Here is a 25,806-nt window from a genome sequence, read left to right as displayed (position 1 = left end):
TTTGAAAGGTGTAAAATGTCATTCAAAGGCATTATAATTATTCCAAGAATAGAGTGACTCTGAAGGCACTAGCTTGTGCAGTGCTTCTCAACACATCTGTGACTTTTATTAGCTATTGCAGATCCTTACCAGAGGCTGATATAGTAAAGGTTATAATTTCAACACTCCAGTGGAGATAGAATTCCCATATATTGGCAAACCCAATTAAACTGGCTTGCTTTGAAATAATTATTATTTCAAAGAGTCTGGATCCTGGAGTCTCATATGCCTCCTGAGCTTTCTTCACTGACTTGGCTGCAATAAAGCAGGCTCAAGGGAGGATGCTGATGTTCCGTTAGCTGGATATGATAAAAATAAACAAACAAACAAAAAAACAGGGTGTTCAGAAACACAAAGACAGATTTTGAAGGTGTGTGTTCAGGTTCATTATATCATTGTGAATAGTAAGATGATTTCGATACAGAGGAAAGGAAGAGGTAGGGCACCATTCGCAGCATTTTGAGCTCCAGGGGATTACAGGGATAACTGACCTGGCCATTTTCTATTTACATAGTTCTTGCCTGCCACTGAGGTGCTTCTGTGACACATAGGGAGATAGAGACACTTTCCTGTCGTTATGTTCTCCAGAGGACTCTGGGATGGTCATTTGTTACTGACATTTTAAGTGTTCATTTTAGGAGATTCTCTACAGACCTGTTAAGTGCCTCTTCCCAAACACTTCAGTTATTGCTTATTCACCTACCGAGATCTGATTTATCACTCTCGACTGTCTTAAGAAATGGTATGGAAAAACATTTGAATTATTATTATTTCATCTTTATATAGAATAAATAAGCCGAGGCGGTGAGAAACAAATTATCTTTCTTGTGTACTATGACTTGCCCTTCTGTCAACCTAAACTCAGGAGAGCGCCTATTAGAAATCTGTTCAGTCCAAGATCCTTTTCCCCTTCCCGCCACATGGCCCACGGTTCTTTCCTCCTGTCAGGTTTCCGAAGTCCTATTCCCTGCGCACCGTTGTTGCCTGGAAGACCAGGCCCCGCCCTAACAACAGTTGCTAAGGGGCTGAAACTTCGAATCTTTGAGACCAAATACTCCAGGGTCGAGTACTTGGGGCGCATGCGGCAACCTTCTCTTAGATCTCGCGATGGTTCGTCTTCCCGGAAGCAAAGGCGAACCTTCCTCGGTAACGGCGTCAAGATGTGTGGGGACTGTGTGGAGAAGGAATATCCCAACCGGGTGAGCGAGTGGGCGCCGAGATTTTCCGCTTCCTTAGCCCGTGAGGCTTTTCCTCCCCGCGGCCGGCCTTCCCTGCGAGCCGGGCTCGGGACCGACTCAGCCACTCTGCCCATTCCGGTGACCCCGGTAGCTAGCTGTATTTAGGCACCTGTCAGCGGGGGTGGCCTGCGGTCGTCAGTTCCCGCCGTCCCGGTCCCGGCGGTGAGATCAGCCGTCACCCCACTTCTCTTGAGCTCCAGGGGCAACAAGAGAAACCCCCACACCAACAGCAACCCAGTCTACAGCAGGAGGACGCTCCCACGCCTTCCCGTGCTCTCATCCTCAAGCTCGCTTTCATGAAGTTGAATTTTCTCACTGAATTCTAGCTCTGGAAGGGGCTTCTGAGGTCATCTGTTCTAACCCAACTTTGCAGATGAAGAAACTAATGTCCAGAAAGCGAAAATCACTTGCCCAAGTTCACATTCTAGTTAGTATGAGAACCAAGGCTAGAGTTCAGTTTCCTTCTCTCAAATCTCTGTTCCTCTCCTACTCAGGAGGTTGCGAAACTTCTTTACTGTCATTCACTCAAGGTACATTTATTGAACGTATGTGCGTATGTAGCCAGAATACTTTGGTGGGCCAGAAAGGGATACCAAAGAAGAAATAAAAGGCAGCTTCCGTGGTCCCTTACTGAAAACTTAGGGTTTAGGGGAGTATGGGATTAACAAAAGATGAGTAGAGTCCAGTCCATAAATGCTATTCAAGTTTAGAAAGAGGGGAGAAAAAAATCGGTTAGCGTTCTTCTCCCAAAAGAAAGGTGGACTTGAATTGGGACTGGAAAGATAGTTGTGTCTCGGGTAGAAAAGAAAGGAGAAGCCAAAGCCTGGGGGAAATAACAAGTACAAAGATTCTTGTATTGGTTGGAAGGTAGAAAATCCCTATCGTTGCTTTTGTTTCTTAGTATTTTGAGTAGCATTTAGTCTTTTGGGATGGGTATATAACCACGTCAGCACTCATACAGTAAAACCTATTTGAAAAAGGTCTAGAATTGTTAAGTAAAGATAATATATACTGAATGACTCAGCAATTCCCATTCTAGAGAAATAAGTGCATGTGCATGTGTTCCTAGAGACTTGTATAAGAATGTTTATAACAGATTATTTGTAGTAGTAGACTGGAAAAGTGTGATATAGAATGGAACACCATTAATGAATGAGTAATGAAAGTGAATAAATGAGAGCAGTGGTGCACAAGATGGGAGCGCTCTTCCCTCCCAAGGGACTTTTGGCACTACAGAGACATTTTTGGTAGTCACTACTGGGATTACTACTGAAGTCTAATAAGTAGAGTCCTGATGCTGTACATTAATGTTTCATTTTCTGTATTGTGTTCTATTTAAAGTTTAAAAATATTTTTATGAATACAGTAATGAACCCTTCATATTACATGGACCATGAGGGAGCTGTTTGCAGTGGCGAGTATTAAAGACATTAGTTTGGATTCATAGGAGTTGAGCTAATCCAAAGACAAGCTATAGTGAGTTTAGATTTTACACTTTAGGCATTGGGCTACCGTCAAAAGAAAATTGAATAGGGAAATTATTCCAAAATCTGTTATTTAGGAAAATGAATCTTATGGTTGTATGTAGAGATGATGGGATGGGGGAAATGTGAAAGGAGAGTCCTACAGAACATTTGGGGAGTCATGGCGACAGTAATGTAGGCATGAAATAATGAGACCTCATATCAAAGAGAGAATTAATGGGACGCAACCAATTTCATGCAGTGGGAAACAAGGAAAGAGCTCTAGATGATCTTGGGGTTTTCAACCTAGGCAACTGGGAAACTGGAAGTATCATTGCAGCAATTGGTGGCATATGGAAGGAGAACCAAATGGTCGGATTGTTTTTATCATGTTTCACTTGAGGTTAAGAATGTAACATCCAAGGAGTCAAGTGAAAACAAAAGATTGCAGTTTGAGTGTCAGATTCAAACAGATGAGTCAACCAGAAAAAGGTGTCAAAATAGAAAGGATTTGTTCCCTTAGGAAAAGAAAGTAGAGAATCAAGCAGAAATCAAGGACTGAGTTTCAAGGAATGAATGAATTTAGGAAGCGAAAATAAAGATGGGAAGCGGATTAGAGAAAAGGATTGAGGTGATTGGAAAACCTGGAAATCGCCTTTCATAAGCACTTTTCTCTGACTTTATTGTGTTCTAAAATAATTAAAGCTGTCATGAGGAAGAATTAAACTTTTATTTGGAATTTCAGAAGGCAGCTTTAGAAAGAGTGGGTGGATGTTAGCGGTCAAAGGCTTAGAGTCAGAATAAAGAATTTAAACTAACATTTTCAAAAATGGAGTGGGTAACCTTTAGAGGAATTGAACTCTTTTGTTCAGTAGAGACTAACTGATCATTTGAAATCTCAAGGATCCTTCCAACTCATGAGATTTTTTTGAAGGGCAGTAGGAGCATAAGCCACTTTGCTTGAACTTAGCAAAGGATAAGGTAATAAGATGGTGGTAGCAAGTGTAGTCCATTCACTCAAAAAATTTGGCAGAGAAAAAAATGAATTAGCATGTTGTGCTTTTAAGTGCAGGTGAGTAGGTAATACTAATTTTTTTATCCTTGGTTTCATAAAATTTTGGAGTTTTGTAGTAGTTGTTTTTCACAGACTAGAAGTACACTGTATTGAATTCCTAATAGAGCTCTGGCCTACTTTGCAATGTTACACCAAGAACTGGAACTTAAGCATGAGTCAAATTCGAAATGAACCATACCAATATTCTGAACCCCACTTTTTTTACTCAGCTGTGAACTAAATTATTTTTTTTCTTTCAAAAAGTCATTTAAAACCAATTGGAACCTGAATTCTACTGCATTTCTAAAAATTAAAATTGATCAGGCACAAAATTGTAATAAAACATTTTCCACATCAAACTGGAAATGAAACCTATATAGTTTACATTTCAGCTTTAAATTTCTTTGTAATGCAATAGCAATATAGAAATGCATCATGGATTTAGATTAATCAGAGGGAAATGATCAGTGTGAATTAGTGATATGTTTAAATTAGAAATTACATGTTTTATATACATCACTTAAAATTAAGCTACCAGAGTTCATGTACATATTCAAATTCTTGCTTAGCATTAACCATATTTAACTAAATGCTGGGTTTGATATATAATTAATAAAACAGTTGTACGTAATGCATGCTTTAAAATTATGTCCTGCACATATATTAAAAAGGAACAATCTGGAATCAATAACTTAACTTTCCACTTAAGAATGTGAAAAAACAAAAGCAAGCTAAACCCAAAGCAAGCAGAAGAAAGGAAATAGTAAAGATTAGAATAGATGTTAATGAATTAGAAAATAGAAAAACAGTAGAGAAAAATCATAAAACTAAAATTTGGCTCTTTAAAAACTATATTCTCCATTTTTAATTTTAAACATTCCCTGACAAAACATGCATTATTAAATTGTACCACCTGAGATAATAGTTTTCTGGAAAAACACATTGGTCCAATTCCTAGCAAAGTAATTACAGGTTTATTAAATTTACAAGATTTTATTATATATACTGTCATCCTAGTTATCATCATAGTATTCAGTTATTTCTTCTTGCACACTTGCATATCTTTACAAATCCTCGTTAATATTTGACTTTTTTTCCTGTTTGCTTGAAACTGTTATAATTTACTCTTCTTACTGCGGAATTGGTTTAGATCGCATTCTTCTTTTTCCTCCCATTGTGAGAGCCTCAGAAGTTTTCCCTGAATATTGTGTGCTTTAATTTACCTTCTCAAATTTGGACATTAATTTTGCCTCATCTAATAAAAGCCATGTCTCACTTATGAAGGTTCCCTCACTGCTTTCAAATGACCAAGGGGCCTTTAGAAAGCCCCATCAGTTTCTAGATAGTATACTTGAATTTTGCCATTTCAAGTATTCATTTCCTTACAACAATTACATAGGTCTCTTTTCTCTCTGTGTTTCCTTAAAGTTTACATTCTGCCTACAAACAAGGTTAAATCACAGAGGCCACATTGTATAGGGTATTTGTATTTATGGGTACAGTCCTTTCAGAATTGTTAGAATCTGTTCTTAAAAAATGAATTTCAGTTTATTTGAAATTGGTATTTAGATCTTTTTTTTTTAACAGTTTTTTTTCATTCTTCAATAGAGTCCTCAGGAATCAGCTTTTATAGGTTCAGTGCAGTCCCAATTCAAACCACAGCAAGCTTTTTTCTAAAAGTTTATAACCTGATTCTAAAATTTGTATGGAAATGAAAAGAACCTAAACTAGTGAAGTTGTAAAACATAAACTACCTGACTTACAGACTTACTATAAAGCTATAGTAATCAAGAGAATGTGATATTAGGGCAAAGATAGACCTGTAAATCAAGGGAACCAAGCAGCCAAAAGTAGACCCACACATATATAGTCATTTGAGTTTTCCACAAAGGTGCCAGTGTAATTGAATGGGGAAAGGATAGTCTTTTCAACAGTTGTTGCTGGAACAACTGAATATTCATATGGAAATAAATGAAACTTGATCCTTAGTTCATATCATATATAAAAATTATTTCAAAATGGAGCATAAGCCCAAACCTACAAGCTAAAGCTGTAAAGCTTCTAGAAGATGTCCTTGAAGACAAGCACAGATACTGAAAGAAAATATTTTATAATTAGATGTCATAAAAATCAAAACTGTTCTTCAAAAGACAACAACAACAAAAAATGGGAAACCAAATACAAAACATATTTGTAATATAAATCTGACAAAGGATGTATGTAAGATATATAAAGAACTTTTTTAGCTTAGTCATAACTCTTATAACTCAGTAAGACAGCCTAACTTTTAACAAATGGGCAAAAGAGTTGAGTAGACACTTCACAGGAGATAAGTAAATAAGCACCATGCAATGATGCTCAACCTCATTAGTCATCAAGGAAATGCAAATTAAAACTACAAGGAAATAATAAAATACCACTTTACATGATTAGAAAGACTAAAATTAAAAAGACAACAATACCTAGTGTTGGAAAAACTGGAACTCACATTGCTGATGGGAATAGAAATTGGAAAACTATTTGGCAGTTTCTTATAAAGTGTATACATACCCTATTTTTGCTATATGATTCAGTAATTCCATTTCTAGATATTTACCCAAGAGAAAGATATATGTCCACACAATGCTCGTACATGAAACTTCTTAGCTGCTTTATTCATAATAGTCAAAAACTGGAAAGAACCTAAATGTATATCAACAGATAAATAACATGCAATGAAATACTATTTGGCAATAAAATGCAACAAATTACCAATACATACAACACTAATGATTAATATGGACATCATGTTGATCAAAAGAAGCTGGATGCAAAAGAGTATACTATATGATTCTATTTATTTACAATTTTAGAACAGGCAAAACTAATCTCTGTAGATAGATAGATCAGTGGGTGCCTGGAGTGAGAGAGGGGTTGGAGATAGACTGAAAAGGAAGGAACTTCCTGGGAAGATAGAAATTTTTATATTTGAATGGGGTAGTGATTCCATTGGCATACGTTTGTTAAAAGTCATCTATACCCTTACAGTGTGGATTTTGCTGTATGTAAATTACACCTCAGTAAAGTTTTTTTTAAATCAAACATTTGTTCTTAATAGCTAGAAATTTATACTTTAACCCCAAGTTTTTTCCCCTTTTGTAGTTAAGTTGATGTGCCTATGATTTAGTATATCCAAACTATATATTTAGCTTGATTTCCCCCCAACCAGAGTTAATCTCTGCATTAGTATACAGCACTAAAAGCCACCGAGGAAGAAGAGATTCATCATGGTGGTGGGAATTCAGGAAGGCTTCACTGTGGCATCATTTAAGGCATTATTTAATTCCCCGGGTACTTCATAAGCACCTTGATGGTAGAAGGATATTACTCATCCTTGAATCCTCTGCTGTGCTTTACACAGTATCAGGCACATAGCTGGATTGGAGAAATATTGATTCAAATAGTTTTCTGTCATATCAACTATCAAAATATTCAGTTGGACAAATGAGGTTGAATTAGGTTATTAATAAAATGACTTATTTCTAAACAATTATTAGTAAGCATTTAGCAAAGACCTCCTTTGAGCCTAGAGCATAATTTGTTTACAGTTTCTTAGTATGAAGAAAAACATTTTCCCTTTTGAATGCCATGGTGTCAGTCCGATGAAATGCAGAGCTTATCTTCTCTGCCTGAGTCATACGTATCTGTTAAGACCTACATCTGTAGAACTGAGGGTTTATTTTTATTTGCTTATTTTGTGGTATATTTAAGGCTTAAGTAATTTCAAAAATTACTTGGCATAGCCTTTGAGTAAATTCTCGCCATATTTTTTGCCATTAGACATTTTAAGTCTATTAAACATTTTCACCAAGGATTTTGAAATATAAGAAAATTAAATTCCTATTTTTAATGTTTTAGGGTAACATCTGCCTGGAGAATGGATCTTTCTTGCTGAACTTTACAGGCTGTGCAGTGTGCAGTAAGCGGGATTTTATGCTGATCACAAACAAATCTTCCAAAGAGGAAGATGGAGAAGAAATAGTTACTTATGATCGTAAGTAGACTTTGTTTTCATACAAGTCTGTTAGCAGGTATTGGTTTTGAAAGTTGATATGCTGTGCAAAACATGAAGCCTATTTCAATATTGTATTACAAGATATAGTTACTAGTTAGGTTTATAAGAGGGAAATACATATGCCCTCTTTTATCTGACATCATCATCGGATATTCTACATAAGTGATTTTTAGATGTAACTGAAGCATGTGACTCAGACAGCAGTTTTGTTTGTTTATTTTTAAAGCCTTCTGAAACAAGATAAGAGATATTTTTTTTTTATCTTTAGGGTCATCCATGTGAGTTTTCATTTTCTACTATAACTGTGTAACACAATGATGTACTCCAACAGCTATTGAAGTGTTTACAGCTGTTTGCTCCCAATGACCCTGGGATTTTTAGTCTTATTTCTGCTTCCATCACAGTTTTTGCTTGGTCTCCCATCTCACTGTCAGTTTGTTGTTTCCTTTGCTGCTGTGAGCATGCTACCGTCATATGCTGGCCCTCATCCTCAGTGCTGGGAAACTAAATAAACTGTGTAATAAAAGGGAATCAATTCTAAGGTTGGCACTGAAAATTCCTATGAGTATACTAAGTATGTGTACACCTTAGTGCTCAGATATTGTGACAATTATTTAAACTGTTTGAATCCCCTTTTTGCTTGTCTCATGGTTGTTCAGTATGCTCTGAATATGTGGGAAACAAATGTGCAAATAATGATATTTTGAAAGAGGGGCATAAAGACACTAAGCCTTTAGAATAAAGTCAGACTACAGAAAAATGTTCCAAATTAGAAGAATCTTTTCTTTGTTTTAGCATGTCCCCCTTTAAACTCTTATTTTGTTCCAAGTAGTGGGGCATAGTGGTTAAGAGCAGGGGCTCTGGAGCCAGAATGCTTGGGTTTGAATTCTGGTTCCAACATTTCTTAGCTCAGTAGTCCTACTAGTTACTTAACCACAGTGTGCCTTTGTTTCCTTATCCCTGAAAAGGTGATGATAATGGCATCTACTACCTCTTTGGGTTTCTTGAGAAAAGTGAATAAACAGGTAAAAAACATTTAAAAAAGTATCTGACATACAGTAAGCACTCAGTAAATCATGGTTGTTTGTTATGTATGTTTTTGCTAGTCTTTTGTTACCATTAGAGTCACTTTAATGACTACCATTGTTTTGATTTATGATTGGTTATAGCAGCACAATTTCTATCATCCTGAAAAACAAAAGCTTTTATACACTAGGTCCAGTTAGTTTAAAAAACACATTTATATATCTGTTCATTGATTACCTTAGAGAGCTTTTAGTAGGAATTAATATATGCACATTAAATCTCTGAATTCAGACCCTTAATTATGTAGCATTGCTACATGATAGATTCTGGATTTCCTATTAAGGTAGATATTATAATGGGTTTCCTGCTATATTAAATATGACAGAGTTAAGGTTCTTTTAAAGCAATTCCATGGTGAGAATAGAATTTTACCATCCTAAGACATCTTCCAAGAATTAATTATTTAAGTCTTTCTCTGTTTTGGCAGATCTGTGTAAGAATTGTCATCACGTAGTAGCCAGACATGAGTATACATTCAGTATCATGGATGAATTTCAGGTAAATATATAAATATGGTATGTTGTTGTGGGGGAGGGGGATAATAAAAGTACCTTTGAAAGTCTAGATATAGTTTTCATAAATGAAGTGTTAATGAATATTAAAGGAGACCATCCCTCTCTCTCTTCTCCCTATGTAAGTTGAGAGAGACACTACCTGTAGGTGCATCTGCTCAAACCTGACTTCACAAGAGTCACAAAGCAAAATGCATGCCTTACAAATGGCATTTCTGTCCTCTCATTTTTGTTTATGAAGAACAGCACATTATGGCTTCTTATGAGGTTACTATCGCACCCGTTTTTTCTCTATCCAATTATCTGATTGCACAATTGTTGGCTTTAAGTGTTGACCTGTCCACTGCTGGGCATGGAAATTGTGAGAAGAGGTTATCTTTGTTACCCTTGTAGGTGTGTTGAGTTGAGCAACTCTGTAATCTCAATTGTGGTAAGACATTTTAATATTATTTATTAAGTAAAATGACAAGATGGATGTACCACTGTTGGAGGAAAGAAGCTGAACCACTGTAAGGATAGAGAATGGGGATTTATTATAAGGATAAGGTCTTAAACCATTGTGAAAGCATGGGAAGAATGCCACAGAAGGCGGGTGTAGGCCTAAGTTGCTGAAGATGCACAGATCTGTGGTCAGGAAGGAAAGCTGGACAGTGCGGGAGAGCCAAGGACAAACTAGAATCCACGAGGACACACTGGAACCTGTATCTGTCTCTCACTGCCTCTGTTTTCAAGACTTCAGATTGAATCACAAATTTTTAGTGTGACTACATATTCATCCATAGGGCATAAATATCCGGTTATGCTTTTAACAGGCAAGGAATTTTTTTTAATCCTTCAAATTTGGGTGCTATTTTAATTATAAAATTTTTTTTTCATAACAGAATCTTATAAAATAGCTTTTTTTTTCATTCTTATTTTAGTGTGGAAGAAAGTACTTAGTCACCTATCAGAATCGGGTCTAATACGTTGTGGTTAGTCTGAACAACATCTTGACCATATCTCCTCAGCATCCAAAAATTATGCCTCAAAAAAAAAGTAGATAATGTGTAACTTGGGGGAAAATCAAGATCTCAGTGAATGAGTTGGAGCCAAATAGGGAAAGGAGCATGTCATGGGCTTAAAGGAGGAGCTCTATTATTTCATGGGAAGAAGAGTGCTTAAAGCTATTTTGCAGAAGGTCCTAAAGCTCTGGTGAATATTTGAGAGCCCCTAAATGGATGATGAGATGGCATGTTTATGCCCTAGTAGAGCCATTATACATCTCTGCCATGAGACCAAAGTCCAGCTGATTTTCCTTTATAACTGAACACAGCCATTTTCAAAGCCACCCCAGAAATTACTCTGGAGTAGGAAAACTATAAAGGAAGATGGCTTGTAATCATAATGCCTACATAGAGTGAAATCCTCTTGGAAAAAACTCTTAAACTGGACTCTCTACCTCCAGTCTTCTCTCTCCCATCGTATCTTCCTCCCACCCATATTATATATTCTGCCATTAGATTATTTTTCTTAAAATGTTGCTTTCAGACCACATTTTTGGCCTTCCCACAGCTCACCTTTACCTACAGTATAGTATCCACATTCCTTACTCCAGGGTTCTCATTGGGCTAGCCCTGCTCCCCTTTCTCTTATTTCTCACTACTCTTCTTATGTGTACCCTGCATAGATTGTCCCAACTTTAGACTCTTCCTTCCTTCCTGCTGTAGAGGAAGATTTCTATTTCTTCCTCTCTGATGATAACCCTGCTGCATTTCCTCAGGAATCTTATGCTATGTTCTTTATTTTTAGCATCCTCTTTTACTCCATGGGATTTAAAACATCTTGCACATTAAAAATACACTTAAAATTAAATATACTTAATTCCTCATTTGCTAAAAGAAAAAAAAAATCCTTTCATTTCACTCAGCTGCCTCTTTGATTCATCCTCTAGTCATCTTCCTTCCTTTTGCTTCTTTACTTGAATAGTGCTTTACCCTATTTCCCTTATTTCCCTATGCTCCTCTTAACCACCTATTAACTGGCTTTCATTTTCACTCTACTAAAACTATTTTCTTGCAGGTTTCCTATAATGTAGCCAAATCCTGGGACTGCCTCAGTTCTTACATCTTCTGACATCTCTTCTGGATCTGGTTTTGTTAACTGTTGTCTTTTTGAAGCATTTCTTCCCTTGAGGTCTATAATGCTAGAATTTTTTCTTTATTTTTAAATCATTTTGATGGCTCCTTTGCTTTTTCTCTGGTTTCCTTTCCTGTTTTTCTCTACTTGATTTTTTTCTGAGCTTTGGTCACTGGTCTGGCGCCTTCTCTGTACCCTCAAAAGCGAGCACATGCACTCTAAGTCTCAGCTGAAACCTAGTGGACATCTTCCATATCTCCTTCTCTAACCCTAACCCTGCCTTCCCTCCTTTCTTTCTTTATTTCTATAGCTTTTTTTCATGGCTCTGCTGCCACACCTCATGCCAAGGACCATACCCACTGAAACCTAAATTATTGCAGCAGCCCCGAACTGTAGTTCTCACCCTGCCTTCAAATTAATCTTCCTTAAATATATCATCCTGTAACTCCTTTGCTACTCCATATGCGAAATATGCTTGCTCTTTTCTGTATCGCTGCCCTTATTTGTGCTTTTTTCCTTACTTGTCCCTTTTTCTACGTTTAAGTCAACCAAATCTTACCTCTTTCAGGCTGAACTTAAATTCTATCCCCTTCTTACTTTTGATAGTCTAGCATACGTTGCTTTCTGAACTCTCCTTGTACTTACAGCAAGCCCTGCTCACGTGCAAAGCTACCTGGGAACTTCCATCTTGGCCTGACAATCACAGAACTCTTCATTCCCAGCTGCTATGAATGATGAATATCCTCCATCTCTGCCCTACGCCAGCCCCCATCTAGTCCAGCAGTAGTTCAGGTTCAAGGTGGTATTCCCACCATTGGTAATGTTTTGTTTTGTTTTAAATATCTTATGAGAAATTTAAACATAATCAAAAGTAGGCAGAACAGTGTATTAACCTCCACTACCAGCTTCAGTTTGCTTTATTTGTACCTCACTATTCCTACTTCTCCCCACAAGATTATTTTGAAGCAGATCCCAAACATATCACTACTTCTATAAATATTTCAGTATGTATCTCTAGAAGATTCTGTTTTTAAAACCACAGTACCATTGTTAAAAAAGTAAGATTTTTCTGATGACAAGAATAGAGGGGAAAGTAGAGACAGAGTGTAAATGGAAAATACATATTAAAAGATTATAAGTTTCCTTTATTTTTTTATATCACCCTTAAAGCCATTAAAAGGACTATGTTTTTGCCTCAGGAATTGTGAGACTGCGTTTTGTTCCTCTGTGGACCAGGGAAGGAGAGGACTTGGGGTCAGAACTAAAAGGATAGAGAAAGGCCATGGGACCCTCAGAACAAAATAAAGGATCTGGTCCTATCCAAAAGTGGTTCCACCCACTCGACCCTACCTTCCAAATCTCTACCCATAGGCTTTTACCCCAGCACTTTGAGGGTCTCTGTGAATGACTGGGAGGAATTCTCATTCTCCCAACTTGGCTGGTTTTAGGAAAAGGTGTCCTGATCTCACCATATTCCTGCCAGGGAGATATGTACCTGGCATTGCAAATTAGAATTCTAGACGTACTTTCCCACAAAAACACTGCTATATATGGTTAGAGTCTGTAGTACTTGTGCAATATAAATTTAAAAGACTCCCTGGATTTCCCTGGGAACCTAACTGCAGTGTACATTACTTCTGTGGGAAACTGCTTTTGAATTCCAAACACTTGACTTATAATGAAATTTGGAATCCAGACTGCATATAAATTAAAGATTATAAGTGTAATCAGTCTTCCTGATTTTGATAACCTTTCCAGGTTATACCATGTGTTAGATTTTTTCTTTCTCCCAAATTAGATTGTAAATTTTGCAATGTTAGCCCTTGTCCCTGTTTTCTTTCATGTCTGCCAGTGTACCTAACACATTGCAGAACATTTAGGCGCTTAAGAAAAGCTTATCAATGGGTAGATGAGTTGAAAACTCAAATATTTGTCTAGCTTCACACATTTTCCCTGTATTACTTTTCTTTCTTCATTTCTTGATATCCTACTAGTAATATCTGGTGGGTGAAAGCTGAAGTATTTGAAAGCGTATTTGAAAGCAGTAAAAGACCTTGAAGAGAGTAGATTTTTATTTTGTTATTAATTCATGAGACTTGTATTTTGTTCACCAAGCATTAGCGTCTATTTCTACTGTGTATGTAGACTTCAAAATTGTGTGGTCTTTAAGACATAGTCTTTCCACTGCCTCACCTAAGTTCCCCTGCTGAACTCACTCACTTGAAATGGAAATGCAGTTGCCTACTTCTGAGTCTTTGTACAACAGTCATTGTTTATTTCTGTGACCCTTTCTCTAGTGACTGCTCAGACCCAGGAAACATAAACTACCTTGACTGATCAGTTTTCAGACAGCTAGCAATTCCAGTGTCACCTGTGGAAATACTAACAGATTTAACATAAATGCTCATTTTCCTAAAGAAGATAAAAAGGTTTTTAAGCAAAAAAAGATATGTTCCTGTATTTGTAACCTAGATATTAAATATCCTAGAAACGGACAGCTATAAAAACAGGAGTTTGTCCTAAGAATTTTTGCCTAAAACAAAATCCCTTCTGTCTCCAGTCTGGACATTTGTTAAGCTCAAGAAACATAAAACTCCTTAAGCATATCAAATTCCAGACAACTAGCTATCTAAATATGAGGCATAACATACTAATGGATTTATCATAATTGTTTATTTTCCTAGAGTAGATAAAAATAACTTGGTTTGGGAAGGTTCTTTCTTTTTTTAATCATTTCTGTTACATGTTAGTGTTAAATATCCTAGAAAGGAACAACTGTCAGAACAGGAATTTGTCCCCAGGGACCCACACTCAAGTTGCTTCATTACTTTAAATAGCAGCACTAAGCCCAATATGTGTGTACTTCAAATCCAAAAACTAGCCATGCACTTTCAAGCTGACATTCTCATCCATAGTAAATAGAACATCTGCATGTATTCAGTTTACATAACTGAAGGACTCCAGGATACCCAGAACAAACCTAAGACATCGCTGATAAGCGTTGAAGAATTGGATCTAATGCACAGAAAGAACCGCGATAGTTTGTAGAGAACAGCTTTACCAGAGTAAGTTATGAAGTGTTCTTCTCCCTGTTCGTCAAGGTGATTGTGCACTTTATGTTGTTCTAGGAGTATACCATGCTGTGTCTGTTATGTGGCAAAGCTGAAGACACCATCAGTATTCTCCCTGATGATCCCCGACAAATGACTCTCTTATTCTAAAGATCTCTCTGCAGTTCTGTTTTAACTATGTTGTGTTGGTTTACAATACAGCAAGCCTGATGGTTTGTCTTAGTTTATAATGGAAATTATTTGCTTTTCTTTCTGCTTAGACTTACCTATTTTTTGAAAGTAGTTCAGGTGATTGCTGGTCTTTAGAGCCGAGCTCTTCTGATAATGTTCCCAGTTCACATCAGTGCAGCCAGAATGAAGCAACTTTGTTAGCAGTTATGTGGCTAAAAAAATTACTAGGATAGGAGAAGACCTGGTGGCCAATAACAAGGCTGATTTTAGGACTGGGGCACTAAATATACAAGATGAGCTTAGAGCATCTTATACCACAAAAAAAAGAAGTGCTCCCTCCAAAAATCACAATGATTGGGAGTATGCAAAGGGATGTGAGTCAACTGATTGAAACCCCAGTGACCAAAGCTGGAACAGTTTGAGCAACAAAGTAAAGTAGTATTGGATTATAACCCAAACTAGAAATATCCATGATTCTATGCTGATGTAAATAAATGATTGAGTAAAATACAGAAATTGGAGAGGATAAATCTTCCGTGCAGAAGAATTTCAAGTAATATATGTAAATACCCCCATTCCTTAAGTATGGGTTGTACATAGCATCTTCTTTACAGAGAGTAGAATGGGAAGAGGGAAAGTAACTTTGCAGTGGAGAATCCTGACAAAACTGAGCTCAGCCAGGTGACCAAGATTAACATCCTTGATGATAAGCCATGTTGATAGTATGTACCCTTGATATGAGTGAGGAGAGGGCACTTGACCTTTGTGGTCTTCCTCCCAAAAACTTACAATCCATCTAATCATGAGAAAAACATCAGGTAAATCCCAGATGAGGGCCAGTCCACAAAATAGCTGACCAGTGCTCCTCAAAACTCTCAAGGTCATCAAAGACAAGTAAGGCTGAGAAGCTCTCACAGCCAAAAAGAGCCTAAGGAGACATAACAACTAAATGTAATGAGGTATCCTGGGTAGGATTCTGGGGCAAAAAGGACATCTTGTTATAATTAGGGAAGTCTGAAAAAAGTGGGAACTTTAGTTAGTTAAATAGATAAATAGAATGATTTCAGTTGCTCCAAAAAGATCTTGGAAAATCTTACCTTGCATAGTTGAAAGAACACTGACTTGGGTGTCACAAACCCTGGCATTTGGGCTTCTCTGCCATTTGGTAGCAGTATAACCATTAGGCAAAGCATTACTCCAGACTTTATTGTCCCATTTCTGTAAAAATCAGGCTAATAAAAATTGATATATATTTCCTTCACAGTACTGTTAAAATGTCCAAATGAACAATGAATGTAAAATGCTTTGGAAAGCATGTAAAGTATTAGATACAGTGAGCTGGTTTCAGTTAGTTCTTCGCATTCTGATATCAAAACTTAAAAGGCCAGGCATTAGAAATAAAATCATTTCCTCTTCATATCTAAGAGATTTGGAACTAAGATTCTGAACTAAGTCTTTGCTTATGGGAAAAAAAGTGAGCAAAGTGTTCCTTCTTGATACGAAGGAAATGCTTTGTTACATAATAGGAATAATGGCAGTGGAGGTTTATTGAGTACTTACTGTGTACCAAGGCCTTTTTAAGCACTTACTTAATCCTCATTAACAACTCCATGAAGTAGGTACTGTTGTTACTCCAATTTTACAGCCAAAGGAACTAAGGCACAAAGAAGTTAAGGAACTTACTCAAGGTCACAAAGCTAGTTAAGTACAGTGACTCCCTCTCAATAATAGTGTTGAGTACACTAAAGTAAAAGGGTCTGGCAAGGTTAGGGAGAAATTGAGACTCTCAGTGCCAGCACTCGGAGGAATCTAGGCATGTTAAACCAGTATCCTTAGGCATCAGTTGTTTTATTCCTGGAAAAAGTTTTCCACTTTTCTGCAAACCTTTGTCTGACCTACTGAGAATATCGTTTGGTGAAATGAATCCACAAAGCAGAGAAAATGTTTAATTACTTTAAGTAACAGCACTAAGCCTATTATACCCTCTGAATTGTTCCTTCTTGGAGTTTGCTAATGCTTCCAACTTAGGCATTTGGAGCTCCAGAGTACGATTTTATGTGCCCCTACTGATACCCTCTTCTATGGCAGATTGTATAATTATCTCTTTTGGACTATACATATTAAAACTTTAAAACATGAAGTCTTTTCTGTATATTTCATTGTTAAACTAACAGTGTACTTTATCTTCTAGAATTCTGTGTATCTAACAAAAACCTCTTGAATCCAGTTCTATTGAATCCACATTTTTCTGTTTAAATAAAGGGGAAACAGGCAAAAGCATCAGTCTTCCTTACTTCTCTTCCTGAAATAAAAGAAGGAAAAGAATCAACTGTAGGTATAATTGGGAATGTGGTCTTGTCTTGGCACCTCATTCTTTGTCTACTCACTCCATGATGTACAGATCTGGGGTCTGCCTACTTAGACCCTGAAGAGTTCAAAGCTCAACATGTTGTTTTGTTGTTATAGCTATCTCTGTCTTTCTCAAATGGGCTGTCCCAATACTAACTAACTGACGTTTCATATATTCAGGACACAACCAGTTAAGGTTTGTTGCTTGTAAATAATTACTGAGAATATATATGTTCACTGTTCTTTATTTCAGTCTATCAATAATCTGTTCAGTTTCATTATTTTATGGGCAAGGCTAAGTTACTCAGTTTTAAAATGTATGTTTCTTGACTGTAGTACAAGTCTCTATTGTTAGGTACAGTATGGTTGGGTAGAAAGGAAATCAAGGGACCTGGGACTATACAGTAGCTTTGCCACCTGCTTGTAGTGGGACATTGGGCAAGTCACTTATTCTACATGTACCTTGGTTCTTTGATGGCAAAATAGAATATAATCATGCCTCCTTCACAGAGATTTTAAATCAAATGATATAAGTAAAAACACGATTAGGTTGTGCAGTGCTGTATAGGCAGCTGTTGGGGTCTTCATGAAGGCACTTTGGATAGAAGGCACACTGCTGTGTCGTGGCTTTAAGAGTAAAAGCTTTGGATTTAACTTTCAACTCTGCTGCTTACTAGCCCTTTGTCTTGGCTGGTGTCCTACTCGATTCTCTTTAAATAGAGATAAAAATTGCTCATAGGGTCAGTATAAGGATTAAATATCCTAGTATATATAAAGTGATTAGTGCAGTGTGGGAGCATAGTAAATAGTCAACAAATGGTAGTTTGGATGTTGGTTGTGATGGTGATTGTAAGAAATCACCAGGTTTGAAGTCACCAATTAGAGTTTCTTAAACTAAGGAAATATAACTATGGGAACATAGTCATGGAGTAGATAATCATCAATTTCAGCCTGTGTATGTTGGCCCCCATAAACTTACTTATTCCAAGTTACATTTTTTTGTAAGAGTCCTTAGAGAAGTGACTCCCTCTGTCCCTCCCCCAAATTGAGTAGCATTATCTTAGCACTTCTGGGAGAGCTTGTTGATGAGACTTCTGCCTGCTTCCTGAGTGCCTCTAGGGAAATTTGATTAAAAGATTTTGTTGATCTAGGAAAGTGGGTGATTATATTAAGCTTGCTGAGTCTGTTTATGACTATAAGCTGATACTTCCTAGGATATTAAAGGGGGGTAAACAAGATGAGGAATAAAAGAAACGGTTTCTCATTTCTCTTCATTTTAACAACACAACTAAAGATTTAGTAAAATGAAATGTCCTTGTAAAACAAGTTCTTCCAGTCCTGCTTGCCCTGTTCCCTCCTCAGGCCAGGTCACTTCTGAAGCAAATAGCATTTCTCTGCCCAAGTGAGAAGCCCTCTTTCTAGCAGTATGGCCTTTTCTGACTCTCTGCAAAATCACTTATATGGTAATTTCCATTCCTTTGAGAATCTCTAAATAATTCTTTCAACTTGAGCCTCAGGGGAAAAACCCAACTCGTTGTACTGGTGTACCAGGCCCTAAATTGCCTGTGGCACAGTGCCAGCATCCAGGAGAGCTGGCTCTGTTCTTGAACGTAACAGGCTATTGCACTATGAAGATGATGAGCAAGTCATACTAGTATCCACAGTGAATTCTGCAATTCATTTCTTCAGGTAAGCGATGTGTCTCTGCAGTTACTGCTCTAAAATCAGGGCTTGATCCCACTCCCCCAAAATCCTTACCTCAGCTATTGGCTTTAAGAGCAGGAATCTTGAAAGGCTTGAGTTTTCAGTCAAGTGAAAGGCAACCTTAATTTAACAGAAGGCCCTGCAGAAGGATGCTAGGGGATTCCTACTGTAACGCTTAGGTTACCCTTTTTAATTAAAGCACATTTGATGACATAGCTTTAGTGGAAGTTAAGATAGTGGGGGTCTTCAACCTCTATTCCACATTTACTTCTCAGATGCTTCAAGTGCTTGGAAAATAGTTATAGTAACATCATAGGAAAGGCATTTCCCCTTTGGGGTTCTCAGTGTGTCCAGTTTGGAGGATTGTCCCTTCAGAGATTCAACTAAGAGAAGTAAAATATTTCATCCAGTGGTCAAAGAAAAAGTGCAACAAGAAGTTTCCAGGAAGAGGTTTGTGGGACAAAGTGGACAGGCAGCGGCCTTTTGGCAGATATCATTCCCAGAGAATGATGGTGCTTGGCCTTGGTGGTCTTGGAGCTTTGTGAGTAGGCCTGCACTGGATGAGGAATCTGAGCCACTGTCCTTCCAGAGCCATCTGGCAGAACTCTTCTCCTAGAGAACAGCTATTGTGCTGGCAGGTTATGAACAGCCTAACTGTCTGCAGGGAGGCCTCCCATCCCCACCCTCATGGGAAAAAAACTAGTCATTCATGCCTAAACTTGTTTGTCTTGTGCCTGAATTTGTGAACATGTGAGTTTGAGAAAGACAAGGGTGGAATGTGAACTTTAAAAAGAAGGGAGAGTCAGTCTAGCAAAGGATCACAAGCAAATGTTACTCATTCATGTGACCAAGAAAAGGGTAAGTGCTCTTTGTGTTCTCAGTAACTGCACCCTCCACACCCTTGCCATCAGAACAAGTTAACCAAATTGACTTCTCAGGAATTTCTCAAGGTGCGGGTAATGTTGGCCCAGTATCCGCAGTGAGAGTGACATCTTCCTGATTGGAATCCTCTAACCTGCCAGTACTCTCAAACCAGAGGGCCCACTGTCGTTTCTTCCTCTCCACTTCTCCCTATCCCCCTTTTCCCAAGTTCTGGAAATTCACATTTTCTGCAATTCCATCTGCCACTGCAGACCTTGACCAGGGCCTGCTCTCCAGACAGTAATTAGGGTGTCCCTTGATCACAGTCTCCTTCTACCAAGCCTGTGCACTGTCAGCTCCTCTCTCACACCTGCAGTTTTGTACCATTCCTCTATCCTCTTTCAAGGAAGGAGACACAGAGCCTGGCCATTTCCACACCTGCCTTTTATTGAACTCATCAAGCAGGCTGGCTCCAAGCCCTTCACACTTCTCGGACACCACCCATACAGGTTTAGGAAGGTGCCATCATTCTGTGAAGGTCCAAAGCCCACCCAAGTCTTGGAGCCCCAAGTTGAATCACCAACCAGAAGATGGGGGCAGGTGGGGAGGGAAAGGAAACAGGGGGACCAGAAAGGCAAGGCTCTTCCATGAAGGGGACTGACCTCCAGGTCCAGCAGTGTCTCCTGGGAGCACACCGTGTCCTAAGGAAAGACGTACAGGGACTAGATGGAGCAGGAGGTCTGTGTGCTGGGCAGCTTGTGCTTAAATGGCAACTTTGAGGAGGCGCTTGATGTCAGGCTCAATGCTGACTGTGGGAAAGGTGTGGCTGTAGCGTCGGAAGGGCTCCCCCTCCGGCCCAATGAGGAACTTCTCAAAGTTCCAGGCCACATCTGAGCGGCGCACCGGGCTCCAAATGATGAATTTGGGGTCGGTCATGAGGGAAAATGGGTCATCATAGGGGTAGGGGAGCTTGTCCTTCAGGTAGGCGAAGACAGGATGCTCATTCTGACCATTCACCTCACACTTTTGGACAAGAGTAAAGGTAGGCTGGAATCCACCCCCAGGGCGGACATGCTTGAGACTGTTCAGGATCTCCTCATTCTGACAGTTTTCCTGGGGGAGAAAAAAGACAAAGGCATGGAAAAGAAAGGGGGAAATAAAGGATCCACAAAAAATCTTTCACCCTCCTATATGCCCTTCCCAGGTTCATTCTTTTCTTTTTTTTTCTTTTCCCTCTGTTACTTCTCTTTCCTTCTTCTTTTGCTTTGCCCTTCTCTTGACTTGGCATTTACCCTCTCATAGCTGTTGTTTGAGAGGGAATGGTTTGCTAGGCCATTTCTGAAAGTTCTTGCAGTTCCTAGCTTGTCTGTTCTTATCCTAGAAGATACAGCACTTGTCTCTGTCCAGTCTACTCTGAGCAGTTCTACGCATATCTGCCTAAAGCTTCAAGGAATCTTGAGATCAGGGCAATAGAAAGAAAGGGAAAGGAGGCTCAGATCATACTGCCTAGAGCCCTCTTGCCTGCCTACCTAACACATACACACACACACACACACACACACACACACACACACACAGCCTGCTCCCACCATCCCTTTGCCTCTGCCCTGGTTTTGCCTCCATTCCTTCTAATGACATGTGGGTGTTGAGTACAGCCTTTGCCTCTGCCCTGTGCAGTTCCTCAAACTATGAGTGAAACAGACCTAGAACGGGATTTATAGCTTTCATGTTGCCCTGTCCTTTATCTGAAGTGTGAGGAGGAGGAGGTTTTGATAAGATCCCATCCAAGGAAGTCTGGTTTTCAGGTTTTCAGGTACCACAAAAGGTAAATAAGTTAGCGACAACAGTGAATGTACTCTACTGACCAACAGGGGTGAACTAAATAGGATAGAGGGTTTAAGATTCTGGAACGGGCCAGGGGAAGATAAGGAAATATGTGCTTGAGGGCCAAAGGGTGTGACTGTGTAATTACCATTCTTTTCACTTCTGGACTGCTGTCCCAAGACTCCTACCCCTGAAACTCAGTGGCTGCCCCTCTGATCTCAGCTGTGAATGCTCCAGCTCTTAGCCTGGCGCCTCCCCACTGCCATCCCTGTCCTATTCCCACTCAGCATTCCCTACCCGACACTCCCAAGAGGGCCATGGAAACCCTCGTTTTCCACCCCTTCCCCACAGACTGAGAGTCAGATGTCTCCCTCTGGAAGAAGGTTCCTGCCTCTGACTGCTAGAACCAGTTAGTACAGGCATTCAGACCACGTGACATCTAGAGCCCAGAGCTGATCTCTATTAGGCATTTTCCTTCTTAATGCAAATGGCTGGCTGGCAACCTGTAGCTTATAAATTCCCTCCATCAACTGGCTAGCCTGAAGTGTTAGCGAAGGCTGGCGGCGTCTTTAGGGTCTAATGTGGTTTTGCCTTTTCTCTCTCTCCTAACTTGGCCAAGCCTAGAAACAGACTTGGACAGTTAAGGAACGAGGAGAATAGGAATGGTTTTGGCTCAGGTTTGTCACAGCCAATGACACTTCTGCCTTCCTGGTGATATCTCTGCTACTCTCTTCCTTGCCTTCATGCCACTGTGAATTGACCTAAGGAGATTATAATTAGAGGGTTCACTTGAGTACATTCTGCCTGCTTGTGCTATTAAAATAATAAGTGAAAACAGGATTCCTAAAAGACAACTTGAGGTGTCTAGACTGAAGATCTACAATGACTTGCCCCATGAAAGAAAGATGGAGAGGCCCATATGATGCCCAGAGGAGACAACAGGCCCATTGCAAAAACCCTTAGCTTTCCCCTGAATTCACTCTCCACTTGGCTGATTTAAAACAAACAAAATCCTTCAATCTAAATAATAAAGTTGCTTGTATTTGCATTATTACTTTATATCCTCAAGTTATTTTTGTATATCTTATCCTCTGAATCTCAAAATATGAGATAAGTGGCATTATCTTCAGTTTACAGATGAGCAAACTAGAAAAGAAAAATTGAGCGACTCTTGCTAGAGCACAAAGCCATTAAATAGCAGAACCAAGTTTAGCTGGGGTCTCCTAAATCAGTTCAATCCTAGTTTGATTCTTGATCTTCTATTTCCTCCACTCATTCACTCAACATCTATTTAATGAGTGCCTTCTATACTCCAGGTACTGAGGACACAATGGAGAGGAAAACAGACCTGGTATCAGTCCTCATATAGATAGCATAGTGGGAAGACAGACAACAAACCAATCCACACCCTTGGTGTTTAAATCACAGTTAGAATCATATACACTTCCACTTGTTATTCACAGGTAGCTAAAGACCTAGATTAACGAAACATACCCATGATTCCAGACCTTCCAACACACAGTCACTCCCCGCTCCCCTTAGCAACTCAACTCCATGGTACCATACAAGGGACCCCTCACCTGATGTCCAAATTGGTTGCAAGGGAAGCCAAGAACCAGCAGGCGCCTGGGAAATCGACATTGCAGCTCGTTGAGCTGGGTGAAGTCCCGGGTGGTTGTGCCTCAGAGCGAGGCCACATTCTCAATCAGCACTGCCCGGCCTCGGAATGCATTGAAATCTACCTTCTCCCCATCCAGGCTGACAGCACTAAGGTCATAGAAGGACTTTGCAATGTAAGCCATTGTCAGAGTGCTGAGTGAGCCCTGTGGAGTGGTGTGAGCCCACTTAAGGGGCTATTAAAGGGGTGGGGAGGAAGGAGGAGCTTGGCAGGAGGAAAGGAAGAATCTCACAGTGGGGCTTAGAGCTTCCCCAGGATGACTTAGCAAAAAAGTCACCAACCTGTAAGTGCAGTTTCAACAAGATTGCTCCTCCTATTTACAGATTCTGAACAAAGCCGCCTCCCTGCCCTCTACTGGCAACCTGGGGAGAGCCAATTTGATATCTATGAGCAGACAGGCATGAATAATTCACTACTTGCAGGAAACCAGAGCCCCATAGGTCTAACGGGGAGGAAAAAAGGGAGGGAGGGAGGGATACAGGATTGACTCCTATTTGCCCCAGCATGTTGTTTTCACTTGGCACAAACTTTCATTGAGTGCCAGCTAAGTGCCAAGCTCTGAATTGTGCAATTGAGAGTCCAGGGTCTGCTGAGATCTGGAAGATGAGGAAGAGAACACGGGCACATTTCCCCTGAACTTGGACTACAACTGAAACATACATAATACTGTTGCTTTCCACAAGCACAAAATCAAGGGGACCCTTTGGAGATCAGTGTGGGGTTTTGTAAAAATAATGGCTTTCAGTGCTTCAGCCTGTACCAAGCTGAAGAGATGAAGTTTGTCTTGAAAAGTCTTTCAGCCAAGTGACATTCCTTGTGCTGTAGAACACATCTGCTCTTGCCCCTGCACTGTACTGTATCCTATGCTCTATCCCACACCTGCTTCCATAGGGTCACGAGGATATTGTCAGTTGTGGCTGGGATAAGGGTGAGAAGTCTCAGAACAGGTTGGTAAACTTGGAGGGAATGAGCTCCCCCTTATCTCCTCAGACAGAGGCTCAATCACTATCAAAAGACTTCCCAGATGGGGCTTGTGTTGGTTCTCCATGGAAGCAAGTGTGCACTGAGTCACAGCTGCTATCGTTCTAGACCCAGGTAGGCCATCCTTGATGTTTGTAGCACCAGGCAAGCAATGTGCTGCAGGACATTTGCAGAGCTGCCAAGGGAAGACCTAAAGCTTCACTTCATTCTTCCCCAGCACCCAACTCACCAAATCACATTTTTTTTAAATGACTGGGTTTCTCCATCAGTAAAACCGGCAGTTAGATTTTACCTGGCTTTGAGATTTTCAAGTGGTATTTTAATAACAATGCAGATATTTACTGGAGAGTTTTTTTTGGTACCCGTCCATTAGGAACTGTATCCTAGAATACAGAATAAGCAAGGTTGAAGAGCAGCTAGTCCTGAGAATTTGATTTGTTGAGAAGATGGAGGAACTACACACCAGGGGCATGCCCAACTTTTCTATCTTCTGTAGCCTGTTCCAGGGCTGTTTATAGCATGCGAGAAATCATGTCCCAGCTGGCTGCTCCCTAAACCAAGCCTCTATTACCTTAGTGAGAATGGAATTTTTGGCTAGTAGAAGAGGTAGCAGGAAGTGCGGATTGAAGTTTGTCCCCTGCTGAGCTGGGTGGGGTTCCTAGCACACAATAAATGTCCTACCAAAAACAGTCAGAAGAACTTGGCCCTGACAATGTGCTAAGTTTTAACATGAACTTGCCAGACTTACCTGTATGCCTAGAGCTTCCCCAGTACTGTCTGGGCTTCCAGACACCTCTTATTGGCTGCCATTATGTGAGCTCTTTCCAGACCACTGGGTTCCTGAGCTGAGTGTGGGTTCCTTCTTCCTAAGCTATCCCTTTTCTTCAGGTGCAACCTAAGACCCTTTGAGTCACCCAACTTCTCACCTTCCATGATTGAATAAAATTGATGAGGCTCTCCTAAAATACCTTTTTGTCTCCAGCTTTACTTCAAAACCGGCCCACTTTCCAGAAGCTTGTAATTTTGAACATGCATAAGTGTATGACCCAGTTTTCCACGGGAACAATAGTTCTGGAAATTGCACTGGCTTAGTAGGCGGAAAGCCTAGGTTGGTGGTTCACAGCTGGGTGCAAATGAGAATTGCTTATGGAGGTTTTTCTACATAGAGATACCAGAATTTTCCCCTCCAGAGATTCCAATTCTAATGGTTTCTAGACACAACTCTGCCACTGTTGCTTGGGGCCTTTAGGCACCTGTTTCCTTACCTGCTGACTTTGCATAAAGCTAATCACCCTCCTTATCTCACACAGATGTAACTGTTAGGATAGAGGAGATAAAATAGTAGAAGAGCTCTGTGAACTGTAAAGTGCAGGTTAATCTTCAGCTACCATTGCCCTGCCTTGTTGTACTCTGCCCTTCTTCATTGTTTTATCCCCCGAAAATTGCCTGCCTCTTCCCTCAGCTTCCTACCCCAAAGCAACCCCCAGACCACTGAGACCCCAGTCTACCTTGCTTCCCTGGAGTATCTACAGGGCTAGGATGACCTTCTGTAAGGCTACTTAATCCCTCCTCATGCCTTCAGGAAGACCTGTTCCTGTTCCAGTCC

At 39.6% G+C, this 25,806-nt stretch overlaps 2 protein-coding genes across 3 annotated transcripts; one reads left to right on the top strand and one right to left on the bottom strand.

Annotated features, from left to right (window-relative positions):
• The first annotated feature begins 1,081 nt into the window (after positions 1-1,081).
• CHURC1 (churchill domain containing 1) lies at positions 1,082-16,943 on the top strand. Its single transcript, XM_036906050.2, has 4 exons — positions 1,082-1,238; positions 7,692-7,827; positions 9,362-9,432; positions 14,690-16,943. Exons 1-4 carry the CDS (start codon positions 1,119-1,121, stop codon positions 14,780-14,782), a joined length of 420 nt encoding a protein of 139 aa, XP_036761945.1. The 5' UTR covers positions 1,082-1,118; the 3' UTR covers positions 14,783-16,943.
• Positions 16,944-20,103: 3,160 nt separating this feature from the next.
• Positions 20,104-23,499, bottom strand: GPX2 (glutathione peroxidase 2). 2 transcript variants are annotated; one of them, XM_036906048.2, is made up of 3 exons: positions 23,122-23,499; positions 20,735-20,830; positions 20,104-20,418 (listed from the first exon to the last, which is right to left on the bottom strand). In XM_036906048.2, the coding sequence occupies exons 1-3, from the start codon at positions 23,341-23,343 to the stop codon at positions 20,119-20,121; spliced, it is 618 nt and encodes a 205-aa protein (XP_036761943.1). In that variant the 5' UTR covers positions 23,344-23,499; the 3' UTR covers positions 20,104-20,118. The 2 variants fall into 2 exon arrangements, with proteins under 2 accessions (XP_036761943.1, XP_036761944.2); XM_036906049.2 differs by having other exon boundaries at positions 20,145-20,830; positions 23,122-23,489.
• Between the last annotated feature and the right edge of the window lie 2,307 nt (positions 23,500-25,806).

This window comes from Manis pentadactyla, chromosome 11 (assembly GCF_030020395.1).
Source record: "Manis pentadactyla isolate mManPen7 chromosome 11, mManPen7.hap1, whole genome shotgun sequence".
In the NCBI taxonomy this organism is placed as follows: Eukaryota; Metazoa; Chordata; class Mammalia; order Pholidota; family Manidae; genus Manis; species Manis pentadactyla.
This window is presented reverse-complemented; position numbering and strand designations above follow the sequence as displayed.